Source organism: Alosa alosa, chromosome 18, assembly GCF_017589495.1.
Source record: "Alosa alosa isolate M-15738 ecotype Scorff River chromosome 18, AALO_Geno_1.1, whole genome shotgun sequence".
Lineage (NCBI taxonomy): Eukaryota > Metazoa > Chordata > Actinopteri > Clupeiformes > Clupeidae > Alosa > Alosa alosa.
The window spans coordinates 29,042,945-29,067,928 of record NC_063206.1 but is presented as its reverse complement, the minus strand read 5'-3'; the positions used below and the strand labels follow the sequence as shown (position 1 = coordinate 29,067,928).

Here is a 24,984-nt window from a genome sequence, read left to right as displayed (position 1 = left end):
TGCTTTTTGCTTGCTTGTGCAGGCAGAGCGTTGAGGTTGATGAACGGTCCGAAAGTGGTTGAGTAATCGCCACGGCCATACCACGCTGAGCACGCCCGCCTCGCCTGATCTCGAAGCTAAGCAGCCGCCGGGCCTGGTTAGTACTTGATGGGAGACCGCCTGGGAATACCAGGTGCTGTAAGCGCTTTTGCTTGCTTGTGCAGGCAGAGCGTTGAAGGTTGATGAACGGTCCGAAAGTGGTTGAGTAATCGCCACGGCCATACCACGCTGAGCACAGCCCGCCTCGCCTGATCTCGAAGCTAAGCAGCCCGGGCCTGGTTAGTACTTGATGGGAGACCGCCTGGGAATACCAGGTGCTGTAAGCCGCTTTGCTTGCTTGTGCAGGCAGAGCGTTGAGGTTGATGAACGGTCCGAAAGGGTTGAGTAATCGCCACGGCCATACCACGCTGAGCACGCCCGCCTGCCTGATCTCGAAGCTAAGCAGCCGCCGGGCCTGGTTAGTACTTGATGGGAGACCGCCTGGGAATACCAGGTGCTGTAAGCGCTTTTGCTTGCTTGTGCAGGCAGAGCGTTGAAGGTTGATGAACGGTCCGAAAGTGGTTGAGTAATCGCTACGGCCATACCACGCTGAGCACGCCCGCCTCGCCTGATCTCGAAGCTAAGCAGCAGCCGGGCCTGGTTAGTACTTGATGGGAGACCGCCTGGGAATACCAGGTGCTGTAAGCGCTTTTGCTTGCTTGTGCAGGCAGAGCGTTGAGGTTGATGAACGGTCCGAAAGTGGTTGAGTAATCGCCACGGCCATACCACGCTGAGCACGCCCGCCTCGCCTGATCTCGAAGCTAAGCAGCCCGGGCCTGGTTAGTACTTGATGGGAGACCGCCTGGGAATACCAGGTGCTGTAAGCGCTTTGCTTTGCTTGTGCAGGCAGAGCGTTGAGGTTGATGAACGGTCCGAAAGTGGTTGAGTAATCGCCACGGCCATACCACGCTGAGCACGCCTTGCCTCGCCTGATCTCGAAGCTAAGCAGCGCCGGGCCTGGTTAGTACTTGATGGGAGACCGCCTGGGAATACCAGGTGCTGTAAGCGCTTTGCTTGCTTGTGCAGGCAGAGCGTTGAGGTTGATGAACGGTCCGAGTGGTTGAGTAATCGCCACGCCATACCACGGAGCCATACCACGCTGAGCACGCTCGCCTGATCTCGAAGCTAAGCAGCCGGGCCGGGCCTGGTTAGTACTTGATGGGAGACCGCCTGGGAATACCAGGTGCTGTAAGCGCTTTTGCTTGCTTGTGCAGGCAGAGCGTTGAAGGTTGATGAACGGTCCGAAAGTGGTTGAGTAATCGCTACGCCATACCACGCTGAGCACGCCGGGCCTCGCCTGATCTCGAAGCTAAGCAGCCGCCGGGCCTGGTTAGTACTTGATGGGAGACCGCCTGGGAATACCAGGTGCTGCTGTAAGCTTTTGCTTGCTTGTGCAGGCAGAGCGTTGAGGTTGATGAACGGTCCGAAAGTGGTTGAGTAATCGCCACGGCCATACCACGCTGAGCACGCCTCTCGCCTGCCTGATCTCGAAGCTAAGCAGCCGCCGGGCCTGGTTAGTACTTGATGGGAGACCGCCTGGGAATACCAGGTGCTGTAAGCGCTTTGCTTGCTTGTGCAGGCAGAGCGTTGAGGTTGATGAACGGTCCGAAAGTGGTTGAGTAATCGCTACGGCCATACCACGCTGAGCACGCCCGCCTCGCCTGATCTCGAAGCTAAGCAGCCGCCGGGCCTGGTTAGTACTTGATGGGGAGACCGCCTGGGAATACCAGGTGCTGTAAGCGCTTTTGCTTGCTTGTGCAGGCAGAGCGTTGAGGTTGATGAACGGTCCGAAAGTGGTTGAGTAATCGCTACGGCCATACCACGCTGAGCACGCCCGCCTCGCCTGATCTCGAAGCTAAGCAGCAGCCGGGCCTGGTTAGTACTTGATGGGAGACCGCCTGGGAATACCAGGTGCTGTAAGCGCTTTTGCTTGCTTGTGCAGGCAGAGCGTTGAAGGTTGATGAACGGTCCGAAAGTGGTTGAGTAATCGCTACGCCATACCACGCTGAGCACGCCCGCCTCGCCTGATCTCGAAGCTAAGCAGCCCGGGCCTGGTTAGTACTTGATGGGAGACCGCCTGGGAATACCAGGTGCTGTAAGCGCTTTGCTTTGCTTGTGCAGGCAGAGCGTTGAGGTTGATGAACGGTCCGAAAGTGGTTGAGTAATCGCTACGGCCATACCACGCTGAGCACGCCACGCCCTCGCCTGATCTCGAAGCTAAGCAGCCCGGGCCTGGTTAGTACTTGATGGGAGACCGCCTGGGAATACCAGGTGCTGTAAGCGCTTTTGCTTTGCTTGTGCAGGCAGAGCGGTTGAAGGTTGATGAACGTGTCCGAAAGTGGTTGAGTAATCGCCACGGCCATACCACGCTGAGCACGCCCGCCTCGCCTGATCTCGAAGCTAAGCAGCCCGGGCCTGGTTAGTACTTGATGGGAGACCGCCTGGGAATACCAGGTGCTGTAAGCGCTTTGCTTGCTTGTGCAGGCAGAGCGTTGAGGTTGATGAACGGTCCGAAAGTGGTTGAGTAATCGCCACGGCCATACCACGCTGAGCACGCCCGCCTCGCCTGATCTCGAAGCTAAGCAGCCGCCCTGGCCTGGTTAGTACTTGATGGGAGACCGCCTGGGAATACCAGGTGCTGTAAGCGCTTTGCTTGCTTGTGCAGGCAGAGCGTTGAAGGTTGATGAACGGTCCGAAAGTGGTTGAGTAATCGCCACGGCCATACCACGCTGAGCACGCCCGCCTGCCTGATCTCGAAGCTAAGCAGCCCGGGCCTGGTTAGTACTTGATGGGAGACCGCCTGGGAATACCAGGTGCTGTAAGCGCTTTTTGCTTGCTTGTGCAGGCAGAGCGTTGAGGTTGATGAACGGTCCGAAAGTGGTTGAGTAATCGCCACGGCCATACCACGCTGAGCACGCCCGCCTCGCCTGATCTCGAAGCTAAGCAGCCGCCGGGCCTGGTTAGTACTTGATGGGAGACCGCCTGGGAATACCAGGTGCTGTAAGCGCTTTTGCTTGCTTGTGCAGGCAGAGCGTTGAGGTTGATGAACGGTCCGAAAGGGTTGAGTAATCGCCACGCCATACCACGCTGAGCACGCCCGCCTCGCCTGATCTCGAAGCTAAGCAGCCGCCGGGCCTGGTTAGTACTTGATGGGAGACCGCCTGGGAATACCAGGTGCTGTAAGCGCTTTTGCTTGCTTGTGCAGGCAGAGCGTTGAGGTTGATGAACGGTCCGAAAGTGGTTGAGTAATCGCCACGCCATACCACGCTGAGCACCAGGCCTCGCCTGATCTCGAAGAAGCTAAGCAGCCCGGGCCTGGTTAGTACTTGATGGGAGACCGCCTGGGAATACCAGGTGCTGTAAGCGCTTTTGCTTGCTTGTGCAGGCAGAGCGTTGAAGGTTGATGAACGGTCCGAAAGTGGTTGAGTAATCGCCACGCCATACCACGCTGAGCACGCCCGCCTCGCCTGATCTCGAAGCTAAGCAGCCGCCGGGCCTGGTTAGTACTTGATGGGAGACCGCCTGGGAATACCAGGTGCTGTAAGCGCTTTTGCTTGCTTGTGCAGGCAGAGCGTTGAGGTTGATGAACGGTCCGAAAGTGGTTGAGTAATCGCTACGGCCATACCATACACGCTGAGCACGCCCGCCTTGCGCCTGATCTCGAAGCTAAGCAGCCCGGGCCTGGTTAGTACTTGATGGGAGACCGCCTGGGAATACCAGGTGCTGTAAGCGCTTTTGCTTTGCTTGTGCAGGCAGAGCGTTGAGGTTGATGAACGGTCCGAAAGTGGTTGAGTAATCGCCACGGCCATACCACGCTGAGCACGCCGCCTGCCTGATCTCGAAGCTAAGCAGCCGGGCCTGGTTAGTACTTGATGGGAGACCGCCTGGGAATACCAGGTGCTGTAAGCGCTTTTGCTTTGCTTGTGCAGGCAGAGCGTTGAGGTTGATGAACGGGTCCGAAAGTGGTTGAGTAATCGCCACGCCATACCACGCTGAGCACGCCCGCCTCGCCTGATCTCGAAGCTAAGCAGCCGGGCCTGGTTAGTACTTGATGGGAGACCGCCTGGGAATACCAGGTGCTGTAAGCGCTTTTGCTTGCTTGTGCAGGCAGAGCGTTGAGGTTGATGAACGGTCCGAAAGTGGTTGAGTAATCGCTACGGCCATACCACGCTGAGCACGCCCCTGCCTGATCTCGAAGCTAAGCAGCCGGGCCTGGTTAGTACTTGATGGGAGACCGCCTGGGAATACCAGGTGCTGTAAGCGCTTTTGCTTTGCTTGTGCAGGCAGAGCGTTGAGGTTGATGAACGGTCCGAAAGTGGTTGAGTAATCGCCACGCCATACCACGCTGAGCACGCCGCCTCGCCTGATCTCGAAGCTAAGCAGCGCCGGGCCTGGTTAGTACTTGATGGGAGACCGCCTGGGAATACCAGGTGCTGTAAGCGCTTTTGCTTGCTTGTGCAGGCAGAGCGTTGAGGGATGAACGGTCCGAAAGTGGTTGAGTAATCGCTACGGCCATACCACGCTGAGCACGCAGCCTCGCCTGATCTCGAAGCTAAGCAGCCGCCGGGCCTGGTTAGTACTTGATGGGAGACCGCCTGGGAATACCAGGTGCTGTAAGCGCTTTGCTTGCTTGTGCAGGCAGAGCGTTGAAGGTTGATGAACGGTCCGAAAGTGGTTGAGTAATCGCTACGGCCATACCACGCTGAGCACGCCCGCCTCGCCTGATCTCGAAGCTAAGCAGCCGCCGGGCCTGGTTAGTACTTGATGGGAGACCGCCTGGGAATACCAGGTGCTGTAAGCGCTTTTGCTTTGCTTGTGCAGGCAGAGCGTTGAGGTTGATGAACGGTCCGAAAGTGGTTGAGTAATCGCCACGGCCATACCACGCTGAGCACGCCCGCCTCGCCTGATCTCGAAGCTAAGCAGCCGGGCCTGGTTAGTACTTGATGGGAGACCGCCTGGGAATACCAGGTGCTGTAAGCGCTTTTGCTTGCTTGTGCAGGCAGAGCGTTGAAGGTTGATGAACGGTCCGAAAGTGGTTGAGTAATCGCCACGCCATACCATACAGGTGCTGTAAGCGCTTTTGAGGCAGAGCGGTTGAAGGCTGAGCAATCGCCCGCCACGCGCCTGATCTGATCTCGAAGCTAAGCAGCCGCCGGGCCTGGTTAGTACTTGATGGGAGACCGCCTGGGAATACCAGGTGCTGTAAGCCGCTTTGCTTGCTTGTGCAGGCAGAGCGGTTGAAGGTTGATGAACGGTCCGAAAGTGGTTGAGTAATCGCCACGCCATACCACGCTGAGCACGCCCGCCTCGCCTGATCTCGAAGCTAAGCAGCCGCCGGGCCTGGTTAGTACTTGATGGGAGACCGCCTGGGAATACCAGGTGCTGTAAGCGCTTGCTTGTGCAGGCAGAGCGTTGAGGTTGATGAACGGTCCGAAAGTGGTTGAGTAATCGCTACGCCATACCACGCTGAGCACGCCCGCCTGCCTGATCTCGAAGCTAAGCAGCCGGGGGCCTGGTTAGTACTTGATGGGAGACCGCCTGGGAATACCAGGTGCTGTAAGCGCTTTTGCTTTTGCTTGTGCAGGCAGAGCGGTTGAGGTTGATGAACGGTCCGAAAGTGGTTGAGTAATCGCCACGGCCATACCACGCTGAGCAGGTGCTGTAAGCCGCCTCGCCTGATCTCGAAGCTAAGCAGCCCGGGCCTGGTTAGTACTTGATGGGAGACCGCCTGGGAATACCAGGTGCTGTAAGCGCTTTGCTTTGCTTGTGCAGGCAGAGCGTTGAGGTTGATGAACGGTCCGAAAGTGGTTGAGTAATCGCCACGGCCATACCACGCTGAGCACGCCCGCCTCGCCTGATCTCGAAGCTAAGCAGCCGGGCCTGGTTAGTACTTGATGGGAGAGACCGCCTGGGAATACCAGGTGCTGTAAGCGCTTTGCTTGCTTGTGCAGGCAGAGCGTTGAGGTTGATGAACGGTCCGAAAGTGGTTGAGTAATCGCCACGGCCATACCACGCTGAGCACGCCCGCCTGCCTGATCTCGAAGCTAAGCAGCGCCGGGCCTGGTTAGTACTTGATGGGAGACCGCCTGGGAATACCAGGTGCTGTAAGCCGCTTTTGCTTGCTTGTGCAGGCAGAGCGCTGAAGGTTGATGAACGGTCCGAAAGTGGTTGAGTAATCGCCACGGCCATACTACCACGCTGAGCACGCCCGCCTCGCCTGATCTCGAAGCTAAGCAGCCGGGCCTGGTTAGTACTTGATGGGAGACCGCCTGGGAATACCAGGTGCTGTAAGCGCTTTGCTTGCTTGTGCAGGCAGAGCGTTGAGGTTGATGAACGGTCCGAAAGTGGTTGAGTAATCGCTACGGCCATACCACGCTGAGCACGCCCGCCTCGCCTGATCTCGAAGCTAAGCAGCCCGGGCCTGGTTAGTACTTGATGGGAGACCGCCTGGGAATACCAGGTGCTGTAAGCGCTTTTGCTTGCTTGTGCAGGCAGAGCGTTGAGGTTGATGAACGGTCCGAAAGTGGTTGAGTAATCGCCACGCCATACCACGCTGAGCACGCCCGCCTGATCGCCTGATCTCGAAGCTAAGCAGCCGCCGGGCCTGGTTAGTACTTGATGGGAGACCGCCTGGGAATACCAGGTGCTGTAAGCGCTTTTGCTTGCTTGTGCAGGCAGAGCGTTGAAGGTTGATGAACGGTCCGAAAGTGGTTGAGTAATCGCCACGGCCATACCACACGCTGAGCACGCCCGCGCCTCGCCTGATCTCGAAGCTAAGCAGCGCCGGGCCTGGTTAGTACTTGATGGGAGACCGCCTGGGAATACCAGGTGCTGTAAGCGCTTTTGCTTGCTTGTGCAGGCAGAGCGGTTGAGGTTGATGAACGGTCCGAAAGTGGTTGAGTAATCGCTACGGCCATACCACACGCTGAGCACGCCCGCCTCGCCTGATCTCGAAGCTAAGCAGCCGGGCCTGGTTAGTACTTGATGGGAGACCGCCTGGGAATACCAGGTGCTGTAAGCCGCTTTTGCTTGCTTGTGCAGGCAGAGCGTTGAGGTTGATGAACGGTCCGAAAGTGGTTGAGTAATCGCCACGGCCATACCACGCTGAGCACGCCCGCCTCGCCTGATCTCGAAGCTAAGCAGCCGCCGGGCCTGGTTAGTACTTGATGGGAGACCGCCTGGGAATACCAGGTGCTGTAAGCGCTTTTGTTTGCTTGTGCAGGCAGAGCGTTGAAGGTTGATGAACGGTCCGAAAGTGGTTGAGTAATCGCTACGCCATACCACGCTGAGCACGCACCGCCCTGATCTCGAAGCTAAGCAGCCGCCGGGCCTGGTTAGTACTTGATGGGAGACCGCCTGGGAATACCAGGTGCTGTAAGGTGCTGTAAGCTTTTTGTTGCTTGTGCAGGCAGAGCGTTGAGGTTGATGAACGGTCCGAAAGTGGTTGAGTAATCGCCACGCCATACCACGCTGAGCACGCCCGCCTCGCCTGATCTCGAAGCTAAGCAGCCGGGGCCTGGTTAGTACTTGATGGGAGACCGCCTGGGAATACCAGGTGCTGTAAGCGCTTTTGCTTGCTTGTGCAGGCAGAGCGTTGAGGTTGATGAACGGTCCGAAAGTGGTTGAGTAATCGCTACGCCATACCACGCTGAGCACAAGCTAAGAAGGTTGATGAACGGTCCCAGGTGGTTGAGTAATCGCTACGGCCATACCACGCTGAGCACGCCTCGCCTGATCTCGAAGCTAAGCAGCCGCCGGGCCTGGTTAGTACTTGATGGGAGACCGCCTGGGAATACCAGGTGCTGTAAGCGCTTTTGTTTGCTTGTGCAGGCAGAGCGGTTGAGGTTGATGAACGGTCCGAAAGTGGTTGAGTAATCGCATAAACTTAACCTAAATAGCCGGCTGCTGTAAGCTACAATCGGATTTTATTGTATACCCCTGTTGTCTCAATGATGATAACATCTCATTTCGACTATATTTCAAAGTGTGCCGTTCATTTGCATTATTAACATAACATCGTATTTTGTCATTTTTGGCGAAGACATGCATTCCGTTAGGGATATTGAACATATTTAACATTCTCTAACCATCGTGATTTCGAATTGGTGCAGTTGTCAGCACAAAAAATCATTTTATTCTTTTGCTTTTTTGCATTGCTCTATGCTGTTCTATGGTGCTTTCTGCCTCTTGGTTGCGCACGCATGTTTTCGTGACGCTTCATAGAAATCCATATATAATGAGCGATAAAACGACTTGTTGACGCTTTTGGGACATTAATCTACATGTAGGCTACGTTAAGCTTTAAGGATTGTATGTCCTTAATTTATTTATATAGGCCTATTTAGGCTACTTGGCAAAACCCTGATACTTTTATTGCCACACAACAATATTGGTGGTATTTGTTACATTAGCTTCAAAAGGCACCGCTTCAGAAAAGCTGCACTGCTTGTGAAAGAAGGGGTGGGGAGGGAGCTTGCAGCCAAGTGTCGGAAAAATGCATAGCCTACAACACAGAACTCTCGCATTAGTCACTGACAGTAGACACGCTTCCAGCCTAATGACTTTCACACATTTTGAATGATTTACAGTATGCCTATACATTAGCCCCACAATGTAGAGACTGTGCAGAATACAATGTGTGAATGATGCTCAATGATTTGCCAATAGCCTATAATAGTCTTCTGCTGGGTTGCATGTACTGTATAGCCTAGTTTTACTGTACATTTTTTCAGCCTTTATTGGTTAAATGACCATTTTTATTACGAAAATATTTCTTAACTTCAAAAACACAGTGTCTAAAACTCGGTGTCATTCAGACTCAACCCTCTTGACGTTTGGTGATTAATTGACAGCTGTTTTGGGACACGTTAAACTTTCTTTATAATGAGCGCATAAAACGACTTGTTGTTTGGGACATTAAGCTACGTTAAGCTTTTTTTCACGTTAAGGATTGTATGTCCTTAATTTATTTATATATTTAGGCTACTTTGCAAAAACCCTGATACTTTTATTGCCACACAACAATATTGGTGGTATTTGTTACATTAGCTTCAAAAGGCACCGCTTCAGAAAGCTGCACTGCTTGTGAAAGAAGGGGGTGGGGGAGGGGAGCTTGCAACCAAATGTCGGAAAAATGCATAGCCTACAACACAGAACCCGCTTCTCGCACTAGTCACTAGTAGACAGTAGACACGCTTCCAGCCTAATGACTTTCACACATTTTGCAGAGAAAGCTCGAGTAGCCGAGAGAGCAGAGAAAGCTCGAGTAGCCGAGAGAGACGCCGAGAATGATCGGTTGAAAGCGGAGATCAAAAACCTCAAACGAGAGCTTCAACAACTCCGAGAGACCAGCCACTTGGAGAGCCACAGAGACATTTTACAGGAGATGAGAGCTGGAATCGGAGAACTTCAGGCGACGCTACGTGAGCAGAGAAGTTATTCGACGCCTGAGAGACCAATCCCCAGGTGCACCTCGACACCAGCTCCAGAAACGTCCTCCTTGCAGATGTCTCCATTGGCCCTCCGTCACACTCAACGACAGCATCCAAGTTCCTAGTCAACACGCAGACGTGACCTTGCGTGATGTTGGTCCCGAAGACCACGCTAAGATTCACCAACAGAGCTACGGCCAAGTGGGCAGATACGGATGCCTGCTCTTCAGGTCCATCGTCACAGAGGAACACTATAAAGCCTGGAGCAAAACCACCAACTGGGATGGAGCGAAGGGCAAGCAAGCACTGCCGCAAAATGTGAAAAACTTTGTGGTCTCAACACTACAACGAAAGTTCCCTGCTATGGGGAGGAGTGAACTGAAGGACTGCATCAATAAGATCAACGAATTCTCCAAGACAACACGCAGATCTTCCCAGGGATTCAACGTGCTTTAAATTTAGACTGTAGAATGTAGACTGTTCATTATTTCAATAAATACGTTTTCTCTGAAGTACTTTCCCGACTTCGTCTTTCTATAGGCTAAGCATATCATGGAGATAGAGTAGAAAACTGGATTTAACTAAACAAATGTAACTAAGTAAACTGATTGATTACTCTACAGTAGGCTATGTTCCCCCTCTCTCAGGCTGTACAGTAGGCCTATTGAAAGTAGGCTAATGAGCTCAATAGACACGCTAGCTTCCATTAGGAAACTTTCGTTGCAGACTTTCACAACTGATTGTTTAGCCTACAGTAGCCTACTGTAGGCCTACTCTACAGTAGCCTAGGCTATAGGTTATGTTCCCCCTCTCAGGCTGTACAGTAGGCCTATTGAAAGTAGACTAATGAGCTTAGACAGATTAGCTTCCAGCCTAATGACTTTCACACATGAATGATTTACAGTAGACACATTAGCGCCCGCGAGTGCGGCAACTAGGCCTAGTAGGTGCAGCAAGTGCAGTGCACCAGGGCCTGTGACCTCCGTCGCTACCCCCGCAATGCAATTGCTGGAAAATTCTATACCGGTCCTTTCTGACTACCTGCGTGCCTTTGACCAGGCCAAGGCTACAGCGCAGACACTCGCAAATAAATGGGGGTTCAGAGTACATTTGAAAATGTTAGAGCACGGAGAGTGAAGCGTCACTTTGACTAACTATCGGAAGATGAACGCTTAACCGATGCAGAGAGATACTTCAAAGTGCAGGTATTTAATGCAACTCTGGACATCGTAATCAGTCAGCTCTCCCAAAGATGTGCAAGCATGCGGGAAACTTGTTATGTGGTTGAGTCTTTACGCCCTATGATCCTTCAACTTCGCGGGTGATGATGAACTGCTTGAAAAGGCAGTACGCTTGTCAGACCATTATAGCATGGACATTGCAACCGACATTCCCAACACAACTCCTCTCATTTAGGTCTTGCTTTAAAGCAGAGATTTCACAGAAGTCATCTATTTTTCAACTTGCCAAAAGGCTGGTGGTAGATTATGACAGTGTAACATCCACATTCGGGAAGTGTGTACTGCTCTCATGTTGTTTCTACATTGCCTGTGACTGTGGCAACAGCTGAGCCGATCTTTTTCCAAATGTTCAACAATTGCTGGTGTACAGGCTATAATCAATTAGCTAAATCATTTGTCCAGCTGTTTAAACATTTTTTTTTTTTATGTTACATTCAAACGCAAAAGGTGCTTTGATATCTTTTTTGTTTAAACGTCGGGCAAGCAGGCATGCGTGCGGGTTGCAATGAATGAGGATAATTGGTTTTATCTGCGGTGTTATTTTTTGCATTTTGAATATGACTCGCTCCAGCACGTCTACTTTTTTGCACGGTGCTTTCTTAAAGGAGCTGCACCATCTTACAACAATTGCATCTACATTTTCATATTAGAATGTTTTGTCAAGTCACTTGACTTAATTTGATCACGGTAGTTTAAGCTTACACTTGTGTAAGCTTAAACTACCGTGATCAAATTAAGTCAAGCCCCCGCTGAAAATCTCTTATGCTCTTATGTGCTTATCGTTACACTATCAAATCTATAAGTAACCGTGACAAATAGGGTATAAGATATATAAACTCACACTATTGTATTATCATATATGTTTGGTAATGGCTCAGCTTTCTCTGATTGTTCTACTGACTTGGAAACTGCATCATGGAAGCAGTAAGTCAAGTCGCATCAAAAATAGTAGTGGCAGAACTCCAAAGTGACACCTTGTGGTTGTTTGTGTCAACTGCAGTTTGTGCCATTTCTGCTGAGAAAATGGGGATCGTGATTCCTGAAGGAACCCGTCCAAACTTAACGGGGACCCACTGTACTTGGATGGGAGACCGCCTGGGAATACCAGGTGCTGTAAGCGTTTTGCTTGTGCAGGCAGAGCGGTTGAGGTTGATGAACGTGTCCGAGTGGTTGAGTAATCGCTTACGGCCATGCCACGCTGAGCACGCCCGCTCTCGTCTGATCTCGGAAACTAAGCAGCGTCGGGCCTGGTTAGTACTTGGATGGGAGACCGCCTGGGAATACCAGGTGCTGTAAGCGTTTTTGCTTGTGCAGGCAGAGCGGTTGAGGTTGATGAACGTGTCCGAGGTTGAGTAATCGCTTACGGCCATACCACGCTGAGCACGCCAGCTCTCGTCCGATCTCGGAAGCTAAGCGGCGTAGGGCCTGGTTAGTACTTGGATGGGAGACCGCCTGGGAATACCAGGTGCTGTAAGCGTTTTTCTTGTGCAGGCAGAGCGGTTGAGGTTGATGAACGTGTCCGAGTGGTTGAGTAATCGCTTACGGCCATACCACGCTGAGCACGCCCGCTCTTGTCTGATCTCGGACGCTAAGCAGCGTCGGGCCTGGTTAGTACTTGGATGGGAGACCGCCTGGGAATACCAGGTGCCGTAAGCTTTTCTCTCCTTCAGCCAGTGAAACTTTGTTTATCATTTTAAGCTTGTCTGTCTGTGCGCCATGAGGCACTTCCTTGACTGTTTGCTGCCTCCCTTTGAAAAAAAAAAAATAATAATAATAATAATAATAAAATGCATACATAGGGCCTATTTTCTGATAAGAAATATAGGCTATATAGGCTAAGCGAGTAACTGGTTGAAAAAAAAACAGCACAAGTTGACTGCCAACACCTGGCTTTAAGTGGCGCTATCGGTGCTGAGAGGCAGACGGTTAACGCCAAGATGTGACTCCCTCCCAGGCTGGAGGAGCTTTAAGTAGACTATTTTGGCGAGCAGCTTTTAAACTTCTGACCATACCACGCTGAACACGCCCGATCTCGTCCGATCTCGGAAGGTAAGCAGCGTCGGGCCTGGTTAGTACTTGGATGGGAAACCGCCTAATACCAGGTGCCGTAAGCTTTTCTCTCCTTCAGCCAGTGAAACTTTGTTTATCATTTTAAGCTTGTCTGTGCGCCATGAGGCACCTCCTTGACTGTTTGCTGCCTCCCTTTGAAAAAAATAAAAAAATAAATAAATAATAATAATAACTAGAAAACGCAATTCCAGGGAATTACTAGTGCATGAAAATGCAAAACATATGGTGTGAAATATATTGTTAAAACAGATGATGTGCTAATTGGCAACCAACGTGAAGAGGTTTAATATAGTTGGAATGACTGAACTAGGTAGATGAGGTTTAATATAGTTGGAATGACTGAACAGTTAAATAGGTGGATAGTTTAAAAGGTTAAATTATTTGCTAGGCAGATGAGGTTTAATATAGTTGGATTGACTGAACTAGGTAGCCTAGATGAGGTTTAATATAGTTGGAATGACTGAACAGTTAAATAGGTGGATGGTTTAAAAGGTTAAATTATTTGCTAGGTAGATGAGGTTTAATATAGTTGGAATGACTGAACAGTTAAATAGGTGGATAGTTTAAAAGGTTACATTATTTACTAGGTAGATGAGGTTTAATGTAGTTGGAATGACTGAACTAGGTAGACGAGGTTTAATATAGTTGGAATGACTGAACAGTTAAATAGGTGGATGGTTTAAAAGGTTAAATTATTTGCTAGGTAGATGAGGTTTAATATAGTTTGAATGACTGAATAGTTAAATAGGTGGATAGTTTAAATGGTTAAATTATTTGCTAGGTAGATGATGTTTAATATAGTTGGAATGACTGAACTAGGTAGATGAGGTTTAATATAGTTGGAATGACTGAACAGTTAAATAGGTGGATAGTTTAAAAGATTTAATTATTTGCTAGGTACATGAGGTTTAATGTAGTTGGAATGACTGAACTAGGTAGATGAGGTTTAATATAGTTGGAATGACTGAACAGTTAAATAGGTGGATAGTTTAAAAGGTTAAATTATTTGCTAGGTAGATGAGGTTTAATATAGTTGGAATGACTGAACAGTTAATTAGGTGGATATTTTAAAAGGTTAAACTATTTGCTAGATAGATAAGGTTTAATATAGTTGGAATGACTGAACAGTTTCTCAGGCTTATAGCATAGAATGAGACTGTATGCTTAAAGCCTGTGGCCACCTGGCACAATATTCTAATTGCGATGAGGTCATAAAGCCTGAGAAACTCACAGTTGATCCAGGTGGCCTGGCCAGAGCCATATATGGTGATCCAGGTGGCTTGAACACCTGGCATAGGATTCTAATTGCTATTGTGATGTCATAATCTAATGTTAAGTCAATGGGGAAATTTTAGTAGTTTTTAATTAATAGTTTAAAAAGTATAAAAGTTACAAAGTTGAAAAATACATAGCTGAAGTCACTTAAGTAAGACCTATGCAACGCAGTTTAAATGAAGTTTCTACGTTAAACAGTTGAAGCTGTATTAAATGCACAAAAAGCGTTAGAAGAAGAATAAGAACTAGAAAAGCATTTCCTGAAGGAAATACAGTGCATGAAAATGCCAAAAATATGATGTCAAATATCATACAGAGTAAAAACAAACTATATTGGTTGCTAGGTAGATGAGGTTTAATATAGTTGGAATGACTCAACAGTTAAATAGGTGGATAGTTTATATAGGTAAATAATTTACTTGGTAGATAAGGTTTAATATAGTTGGAATGATTGAACGGTTAACTAAGTGGATAGTTTAAATGGTTAAATTATTTAGGTAGATAGTTGACGATAACTGACACTTGGAATGGCTCTAATGTTTGCTAGCAGTTATGCTAACTATATTAACAAAGATAATAATGTTAACCAAGTTACTATGCTAACTAGCATGCTAACAATGTTAAAATGCTAAGTATGCTAACCATGTGACTTAGCTAACTTAGCTAATTATTTTAGCAGTTATGCTAACTAGCATGCTAACATGCTAGCATGCTAACTATGCTAACCATGTGACTTAGCTAACTTAGCTAATCATTTTAAGCAGTTTTGCTAAAAATCTTAATTAGCATCTTAACATGCTAACTATCTTAACCATGTGACTTAGCTAACTTAGCTAACTAGCTACAGTGGGTAGGAGTCATAGTTGATGACAAGTAACAGTTACAATGGCTGAACAGTTAAAAAGTTCAGTAGTTTAAAGGGTTAAATTGTTTAACAGTGAAATATTGTAGTGAGGACTTTTATTTTGAAACAGTTTTTGGCAGAGGAAGCAGTTGAACAGGATGTGTAGTCTTAATAGGGCCAGTTTGTATGCTTAAAGCCTGAGACTGGCAGTTGGTCCAGGTGGCCCGAACACCTGCCATAGGATTCTAATTGCTTAACGGCTCTATTGTGATGTCATCAGCCCATGTTAAGTCTATGGGGAAATTTTGACTAGTTTTTAATTAATAGTTTAAAAAGTATAAAAGTTACAAAGTTGAAAAATATAAAGCCCACATGTCCTAAGTAAGACCCTCACGAACATAGTTTGAATGAAGTTTCTACGTTACACGGTTTAAGCTGCATTAACTGCGTTAGAAGAAGAAGAATAAGAAGAAGAAGAAGAGGAAAAAGCCTTGGAATAACAGTACAGTGCATTTTCATGCACTGTAAAAAGCCTTGGAATAACAGTACAGTGCATTTTCATGCACTGTAATAATGTTAACCAAGTTACTATGCTAACTAGCATGCTAACAATGTTAAAATGCTAATTATGGTAACCATGTGACTTAGCTAACCTAGCTAATAATTTTTAGTAGTTATGCTAACTATCATGGTAGCATGCTAACTATGCTAACCATGTTACTTAGCTAACTTAGCTAATCATTTTTAGTAGTTTTGCTAAAAATGCTAACTAACATGCTAACTATACTAACCACGTTACTTAGCTAATCATTTTTAACAGTTTTGCTAAAAATGCTAATATGCTAACCATGTTACTTAGCTAACTTAGCTAATCGTTTTTAGCAGTTTTTCTAAAAATGCTAACTAACATGCTAACTATGCTAACCATACTAACTAGCTACAGTGGGTAGGAGTCATAGTTGATGACAAGTAACAGTTACAATGGCTGAAAAGTTCAGTAGTTTAAAGGGTTAAATTGTTTAACAGTGAAATATTGTAGTGAGGACTTTTATTTTGAAACAGTTTTTGGCAGAGGAAGCAGTTGAACAGGATGTGTAGTCTTAATAGGGCCAGTTTGTATGCTTAAAGCCTGAGACTGGCAGTTGATCCAGGTGGCGGAACACCTGCCATAGGATTCTAATTGCTTAACGGCGGCCATTGTGATGTCATAATCATAATGTTAAGTCAATGGGGAAATTTTGATTAGTTTTTTTAATTAATAGTTTAAAAAGTATAAAAGTTACAAAATGAAAAATACAAAGCCCACATGTCCTAAGTAAGACCCTACGCAACATAGTTTGAATGAAGTTTCTAACGTTAAACGGTTTAAGCTGCATTAACTAGTTAGAAGAAGAAGAATAACTAGAAAAGCATTTCCTGAAGGAAATACAGTGCATGAAAATGCAAAAATATGATGTAAAATATCATACAGAGTAAAACAAACTATATTGGTTTGCTAGGTAGATGAGGTTTAATATAGTTGGAATGACTCAACAGTTAAATAGGTGGATAGTTTATATAGGTAAATAATTTACTTGGTAGATAAGGTTTAATATAGTTGGAATGACTGAACAGTTAAATAGGTGGATAGTTTAAATGGTTAAATTATTTAGGTAGATAGTTGACGATAACTGACAGTTGGAATGGCTCTAATGTTTGCTAGAAGTTTTGCTAACTATGTTAACAAAGATAATAATGTTAACCAAGTTACTATGCTAACTAGCATGCTAACAATGTTAAAATGCTAATTATGGTAACCATGTGACTTAGCTAACCTAGCTAATAATTTTTAGTAGTTATGCTAACTATGCTAACTAGCATGTTATCATGCTAACTATGCTAACCATGTTACTTAGATAACTTAACTAATCATTTATAGTAGTTTTGCTAAAAATGCTAACTAACATGCTAACATGCTAGCTTGCTAACAATGCTAACCATGTTACTTAGCTAACTTAGCTAATTGTTTTTAGCAGTTTTGCTAAAAATGCTAACTATCATGTTAGCTTGCTAACTATGCTAACCATGTTACTTAGCTGACTTAGCTAATCATTTTAAGTAGTTTTGCTAAAAATACTAACTAGCATGCTAACATGTTAGCATGCTAATTATGCTAACCATGTGACTTAGCTAATAATTTTAAGCAGTTTTGCTAAAAATGCTAACTAGCATCTTAACTATCTTTGGCCATGTGACTTAGCTAACTTAGCTAATCATTTTTAGCAGTTTTCCTAAAAATTCTAACTAGCATGCTAACTATGCTAACCATGTTACTTAGCTAACTTAGCTAATCATTTTTAGCAGTTTTTTTTTAAATGCTAACTAGCATGCTAACATGCTAACTATGCTAACCATGTGACTTAGCTAACTTAGCTAACTAGCTACAGTGGGTAGGAGTCATAGTTGATGACAAGTAACAGTTACAATGGCTGAACAGTTAAAAAGTTCAGTAGTTTAAAGGGTTAACTTGTTTAACAGTAAAATATTGTAGTGAGGACTTTTATTTTGAAACAGTTTTTGGCAGAGGAAGCAGTTGAACAGGATGTGTAGTCTTAATAGGGCCAGTTTGTATGCTTAAAGCCTGAGACTGGCAGTTGGTCCAGGTGGCCTGAACACCTGCCATAGGATTCTAATAAAACGGCTCTATTGTGATGTCATCAGCCCATGTTAAGTCTATGGGGAAATTTTGAACAGTTTTTAATTAATAGTTTAAAAAGTATAAAAGTTACAAAGCTGAAAAATACATAACACCCATGTCCTACGTAAGACCTACGTAACATAGTTTGAATGAAGTTTCTACGTTAAACGGTTGAAGCTGCATTAAGTGCGTTAGAAGAAGAATAATAAGTAGAAAACGCAATTCCAGGGAATTACCAGTGCATGAAAATGCAAAACATATGGTGTGAAATATATTGTTAAAACAGATGATGTGCTAATTGGCAACCAACATGATGAGGTTTAATATAGTTGGAATGACTGAACAAGGTAGATGAGGTTTAATATAGTTGGAATGACTGAACAGTTAAATAGGTGGATAGTTTATATAGTTAAATGATTTGCTTGGTAGATAAGGTTTAATATAGTTGGAATGATTGAACGGTTAAATAGGTGGATCATTTAAATGGTTAAATTATTTAGGTAGATAATTGACGATAACTGAGAGTTGGAATGGCTCTAATGTTTTCTAGAAGTTATGCTAACTATGTTATCAAAGATACTAATGTTAACCAAGTTACTTAATGTTTTCATTTTTAGTAGTTATGCTAACTAGCACTATGTTAACCATGTGACTTAGCTAACCTAGCTAATAATTTTTAGTAGGTATGCTAACTAGCATGCTAACATGTTAAGTATGCTTACCATGTGACTTAGCTAACTTAGCTAATCGTTTTTAGTAGGTATGCTAACTATTCTAACTAGCATGCTAACATGCTAACTATGTTAACCGTGTTACTTAGGTAACCTAGCTAATCATTTTTAAAAGTTATGCTAACTATGTTAACTAACATGCTAACTATGTTACTTAGCTAACTTAGCATGCTAGTTAACATTTTTAGCAAAACTGCTAAAAATGATTAGCTAACATGCTAGCATGCTAACTATGCTAACCATGTTACTTAGCTAACTAGCTACAGTGGGTAGGAGTCATAGTTGATGACAAGTAACAGTTACAATGGCTGAACAGTTAAAAGGTTCAGTAGTTTAAAGGGTTAAATTGTTTAACAGTGAAATATTGTAGTGAGGACTTTTATTTTGAAACAGTTTTTGGCAGAGGAAGCTGTTGAACAGGATGTGTAGTCTTAACCCTCTAGGCGCCACTGTCGAGTTTACTCGACAAGATGCGGTACTGAATAAAACGGCCGATTTAGTCAAATAGGGTGTCATATTTCGCTCGACCTCCACTCCACTAGATGGCAGACAAGTCATACGTCATTCCCGAGTCCGGAAAAGGTCATGGTTTAAACAAAACTTTTGAGCTACAGCGCATTGAATCAGTGCGTGCAATACCGGAACTAGTGTGCGTGTGAGCCACTTTGTCAGAGCGATATTGTCAACGTCAGCGAGTATTTGCATTAGATTATCGTCTAATGGCATCAAAAAAGTTTACCTGAAATGAAGTGTTGGGTCTTCTATTCATGGACCCTGATTCTGAAGGGGAATATCTGCCTTCAGGAAATGACGGTGATTCGCTTAGTGAGGGCTTCAGATCGTCCCTGCCTTACAATGATGCAGCTGGACAAAGTGAGAGTTTACTCCATAGTTTAGCTTTTACACCAAGCACAAGCGTTGAATCGTTTGCCCAATGTCACTGGTGGGAATAATGTTTCACGGGTTGAGTGTTCATCGGGGAAGTTAGCAGGGTATTAGTGGTGTGGCGGACGAGGCTGGAGGTAGCCTAATGTCCATAAGCGCTAGCTTCTGTCTTGTGCCTCTCCACAATCAGCGCGACAGTAACGTGGTGGAGCCTTTGTCTAATGCCACTGGGTATGTTAGGCGAGGTCAAAGTGCTCATAGGACAGTTAGGGGGGAACGTAGTGGCAGTGTGGGGAGTCGCAATGAGAATGACAGTAGGCCTAGTCCGAGCTGCGCAAATTCTCTCCACTCGGCGTGCGTGAGGCAGATCTGGCCATGCTGCTCGCATGGTGGAGGTGGTGACACGCTCTCTCCCTCTCCCCCCCCCCCCACACACACACACACATTAGGTCATGCATAGTCTATCACAAGATGATGGGAATGCCGGCCCTGTATGGATAGGGATAGGGAGTCATTATCTCTACAGCAAAAGGCCTGCTACATAAAAAAACAAAAAGTCAGCCATTTATTAGTAATGATTTACACTGTTGATTTGCTATCCATTTCCCTGATCATTTAGGACATACACTATGTGTTCCTTTTTGTGTGTTCATGTCCTTGTGATGTGTGTGTCTTTGTCAGCTAAGAAAAAAAACATCAACAAAAACAACAAAAAGAAAAAAAATACTAACATTGTCTCTTGTCTTGTCTCATCATCTCACTCCTAATCTGTGCCTTGGCGTGGCAAATGAGCTTTTGAACTAAACAGGTCTTGTCTACTTGTGTTTGTGTGTCATCTGAATAATATATATGTGCCCCATACATGGAATCAGAGTGCCTACTGTATGTAGTAAATGGAAAATCTCTACAGCAAAAGGCCAGTCTACCGCTACATGCATTTGGTTTGTTTCTGCCATTTATTAGTAATGATTTACACAGTTTGTTCACTACTTACTATTTACCTGAGCATTCAGTATTGTGCAATATAGCATACAGAAGGTGAGGGACATTTTGGGGGAAAGAAGTGGTGCATTTTATCATTCAAACATCACGACTTTTCATGAAAATTCTATAATCCAAGATGGCCGCCACCATATGACGTCATAATATGCAAATTACATATAAACATTTAATCTCTACATAAACTTTGGGTCATCCTTAATATTTCTCTAATTTACAGAAAGTCTCTATCTCTTATCACTTTTAAGATATAGCCTTTTGAAATGAAGATGTCAAAATTGATCGTTTCGGAAAAAAACCTCTGGCGCCTAAAGGGTTAATAGGGCCAGTTTGTATGCTTAAAGCCTGAGACTAGCAGTTGATCCAGGTGGCCCGAACACCTGCCATAGGATTCTAATTGCTTAACGGCCGTAATGTGATGTCATAATCATAATGTTAAGTCAATGGGGAAATTTTGATTAGTTTTTAATTAGTAGTTTAAAAAGTATAAAAGTTACAAAGCTGAAAAATACATAGCACCCATGTCCTAAGTAAGACCTACGTAACATAGTTTGAATGAAGTTTCTACGTTAAACGGTTGAAGCTGCATTAAGTGCGTTAGAAGAAGAACTAGAAAAGCATTTCCTGAAGGAAATACAGTGCATGAAAATGCAAAAATATGATGTAAAATATCATACAGAGTAAAAACAAATTATATTGGTTGCTAGGTAGATGAGGTTTAATATAGTTGGAATGACTGAACAGTTAAATAAGTGGATAGTTTAAATGGTTAAATTATTTAGGTAGATAGTTGACGATAACTGAAACTTGGAATGGCTCTAATGTTTGCTAGCAGTTATGCTAACTATGTTAACAAAGATAATAATGTTAACCAAGTTACTATGCTAACTAGCATGCTAACAATGTTAAAATGCTAAGTATGCTAACCATGTGACTTAGCTAACTTAGCTAATCATTTTTAGCAGTTATGCTAACTATGATAACTAACATGTTAACTATGCTAACCATGTTACTTAGCTAACTTAGTTAATCATTTTTAGCAGTTATGCTAACTATGCTAACTAACATGCTAACTATAGTAACATGCTAACTATGCTAACCATGTGACTTAGTTAACTTAGCTAATCATTTTAAGCAGTTTTCTTCCAAAATCTTAACTAAAGATGCTTAACTATCTTTAACCATGTGACTTAGCTAACTTAGCTAATCATTTTTAGCAGTTTTCTTAAAATGCTAACTAGCATGCTTAACTATGCTAACCATGTTACTTAGCTAACTTAGCTAATCATTTTAGCAGTTTTGCTAAAAATGTTAATTAGCATGCTAATATGCTAGCATGTTAACTATGCTAACCATGTTACTTAGCTAAGTTAGCTAATCATTTTTAGCAGTTTTGCTAAAAATGCTAACAATGCTAGCAATGCTAACATGCTAACTAAGTTAACCATGCTAACTATGAGTCATAGTTGATGATAAGTAACAGTTACAATGGCTGAACAGTTAAAAAGTTCAGTAGTTTAAAGGGTTAAATTGTTTAACAGTAAAATATTATAGTGAGGACTTTTATTTTGAAACAGTTTTTGGCAGAGGAAGCTGTTGAACAGGATGTGTAATCTTAATAGGGCCAATTTGTATGCTTAGAATAGGATTCTAATTGCTTAACGGCCGTATTGTGATGTCATAATCATAATGTTAAGTCAATGGGGAAATGTTGATTAGTTTTTAATTAATAGTTTAAAAAGTATAAAAGTTACAAAGCTGAAAAATACATAGCACCCATGTCCTAAGTAAGACCTACGTAACATAGTTTGAATGAAGTTTCTACGTTAAACGGTTGAAGCTGCTTTAAGTGCGTTAGAAGAAGAATCAGAACTAGAAAAGCATTTCCTGAAGAAAATACAGTGCATGAAAATGCAAAAATATGATGTAAAATATCATATAGAGTAAAAACAAACTATATTGGTTGCTAGGTAGATGAGGTTTAATATAGTTGGAATGACTGAACAGTTAAATAAGTGGATAGTTTAAATGGTTAAATTATTTAGGTAGATAGTTGACGATAACTGGCACTTGGAATGGCTCTAATGTTTGCTAGCAGTTATGCTAACTATGTTAACAAAGATAATAATGTTAACCAAGTTACTATGCTAACTAGCATGCTAACAATGTTAAAATGCTAAGTATGCTAACCATGTGACTTAGCTAACTTAGCTAATCATGTTTAGCAGTTATGCTAACTATGCTAACTAACATGCTAACTATGCTAACCATGTTACTTAGCTAACTTAGTTAATCATTTTAAGCAGTTTTGCTAAAAATGTTAACTAACATGCTAACTATGCTAACCATGTGACTTAGCTAACTTAGCTAATCATTTTAAGTAGTTTTGCTAAAAATGCTAACTAGCATGCTAATATGCTAACTGTGCTAACCATGTGACTTAGCTAACTTAACTAATCATTTTTAACAGTTTTGCTAAAAATGCTAACTATCACTATGCTAACCATGTTACTTAGCTAACTTAGCTAACTAGCTACAGTGGGTAGGAGTCATAGTTGATGACAAGTAACAGTTACAATGGCTGAACAGTTAAAAAGTTCAGTAGTTTAAAGGGTTAAATTGTTTTAACAGTAAAATATTATAGTGAGGACTTTTATTTTGAAACAGTTTTTGGCAGAGGAAGCAGTTGAACAGGATGTGTAGTCTTAATAGGGCCAGTTTGTATGCTTAAAGCCTGAGACTGGCAGTTGGTCCAGGTGGCCTGAACACCTGCCATAGGATTCTAATTGCTGTGATGTCAAAAAGGGCAATGTTAAGTCAATGGGGAAATTTTGATTAGTTTTTCATTAATAGTTTATTAATAGTATAAAAGTTACAAAGATGAAAAATACAAAGCCCACATGTCCTAATTAAGACCTACGTAACATAGTTTGAATGAAGTTTCTACGTTAAACGGTTGAAGCTGCATTAAGTGCGTTAGAAGAAGAATAATAAGAAGAAGCCTAGGAAGAACAGTACAGTGCATTTTCATGCACTGTAATAAGAAGAAGCATAAGAATAAGAAGCCTAGGAAGAACAGTACAGTGCATTTTCATGCACTATAATAATAAGAAGAAGAAGCATAAGAACTAGAAAAGCATTTCCTGAAGGAAATACAGTGCATGAAAATGCAAAAAATATGATGTAAAATATCATACAGAGTAAAAACAAACTATATTGATTGCTAGGTAGATGAGGTTTAATATAGTTGGAATGACTGAACAGTTAAATAAGTGGATAGTTTATATAGTTAAATTATTTGCTTGGTAGATAAGGTTTAATATAGCTGGAATTATTGAACGGATTGAACCAGGTTAAAATCTGTAGGCAGTGCATGGGACCTGGTCATGTAATGAAAAACTGCCCAGACTTCACCTGCAGAGAATGTTTGCAGCAGGGACACTTTGCGAGGGACTGCACTGCATTAAAATGTCCTGACTGCCGTCGAGCGGATATTCGATGCACCTGCAGAACATCGGAGGTGGAGGACGAAGGAGAAGTCAGCGACAGTTCTGCAGCAGAAGAGGGGAGAGAAGCTGTCTCCACATTGCAGGAGTGTAGGCCCAGCTCGGAGGAGGAGAGCCTCCCGTGCACTCAACAGTCCGTTGAGTTGGCGTCCTCGGTGTCGGGAAGTGCAGGCAGAGGCTTGGACATGTCGATGGTATTGGAAACAGAGACGGAGATCGAAAACAACACGCAGGGTACACAAGGTGAAAACATGGACATGGATTTTAATTATGACAAAAAGAGGAAGAAAGACATAGAAGATGAGGGTGGGTTTTTCTCCAGACTTCTTTCTTTTAAACAACCTAGATCTGCACCTAAACCGACAGTTAATCTTAAAGGGGCTCTAGAAGCCCAAGAAAGTCGAAGGAGGAGAAGGTTGGAAGTTACTCTAGAAGTAGGGGAGGAATAACTGACTTAAAATGGGTTGTTCTTATTTATCTGAGTTATTTTTTGTTAGAGATTTGTTTTTATTTATTTGTTTAATGGGTTTAAGTTTTGTCTCCTTGAATTTAAGGGGAGGGATAAACCCTGAGAAATTACAACGGCTGGTTAAAGAAACTGAAAAAAATGACATTATTTTATTACAAGAAACAAACTGGACAAATGTTGTTGTGGAGGGTTTCAAGAAAAGATGGAATGGGGAGGTTTTCTTTAACAACAGTGAAGGAAGAGGACGAGGAGTTGCTATATTAATTAAAAGAAATGTGTGTGATAAAGTAACAGAAATGTATAGTGATAAAGAAGGGAAAATCTTAAATGTTAGAATTGAAAAAGATAATGAAAAAGTAAATATATGTAATATACATGCACCAAATGAGGATAAAGAAAAGGTTTCCTTTTTTAAGAAACTTAAGGGGTTATTAGAAGATTGGGGGGAAACTGTGATTGTGGGTGATTTTAATACTGTTTTGGAGAAAGACGACATTGCTGATAATATGGTTTTTAAAGCAGAAAGAGGAAGAAATGAGTTAAACAATTTAATGGATGATTATAATATGCAAGATGTGTGGAGGGAAAGAAACAAAGGAGTGCAAAAATATAGCAGAAAACAAATAGTAGTGGATCAGTTGAAACAAAGTCGAATAGACATGGTGTTAACAAAAAGGAGTTTTGAGGACCATATCAATGGTATTTATTATAAAAGGTGTGGTTTTAGTGATCATGACTTTATTGTGTTTAGATCTCAGTAAAGTGGAAAGGGGTCCTG

The 24,984-nt window shown here is 44.0% G+C and overlaps 1 protein-coding gene, 3 non-coding genes and 1 pseudogene across 4 annotated transcripts in view; all 5 read left to right on the top strand.

Annotated features, from left to right (window-relative positions):
• The first annotated feature begins 11,930 nt into the window (after positions 1 to 11,930).
• LOC125312170 lies at positions 11,931 to 12,049 on the top strand. Its single transcript, XR_007196581.1, has one exon. It is a non-coding gene; the product is annotated as a 5S ribosomal RNA (ribosomal RNA).
• A 59-nt stretch (positions 12,050 to 12,108) lies between these two features.
• On the top strand, positions 12,109 to 12,227 carry LOC125312164. The gene has a single exon (XR_007196575.1). It is a non-coding gene; the product is annotated as a 5S ribosomal RNA (ribosomal RNA).
• A 60-nt stretch (positions 12,228 to 12,287) lies between these two features.
• Positions 12,288 to 12,406, top strand: LOC125312167. Its single transcript, XR_007196578.1, has one exon. It is a non-coding gene; the product is annotated as a 5S ribosomal RNA (ribosomal RNA).
• A 342-nt stretch (positions 12,407 to 12,748) lies between these two features.
• On the top strand, positions 12,749 to 12,864 carry LOC125312133 (annotated as a pseudogene).
• A 10,758-nt stretch (positions 12,865 to 23,622) lies between these two features.
• The window catches only part of LOC125311291, a 47,698-nt gene continuing 46,336 nt past the window's right edge, over positions 23,623 to 24,984 (top strand). The window contains exon 1 of the mRNA XM_048269187.1: positions 23,623 to 23,971. Within this exon, the coding sequence (XP_048125144.1) occupies positions 23,623 to 23,971 (349 nt within the window). The remainder of the gene's footprint in view (positions 23,972 to 24,984) is intronic.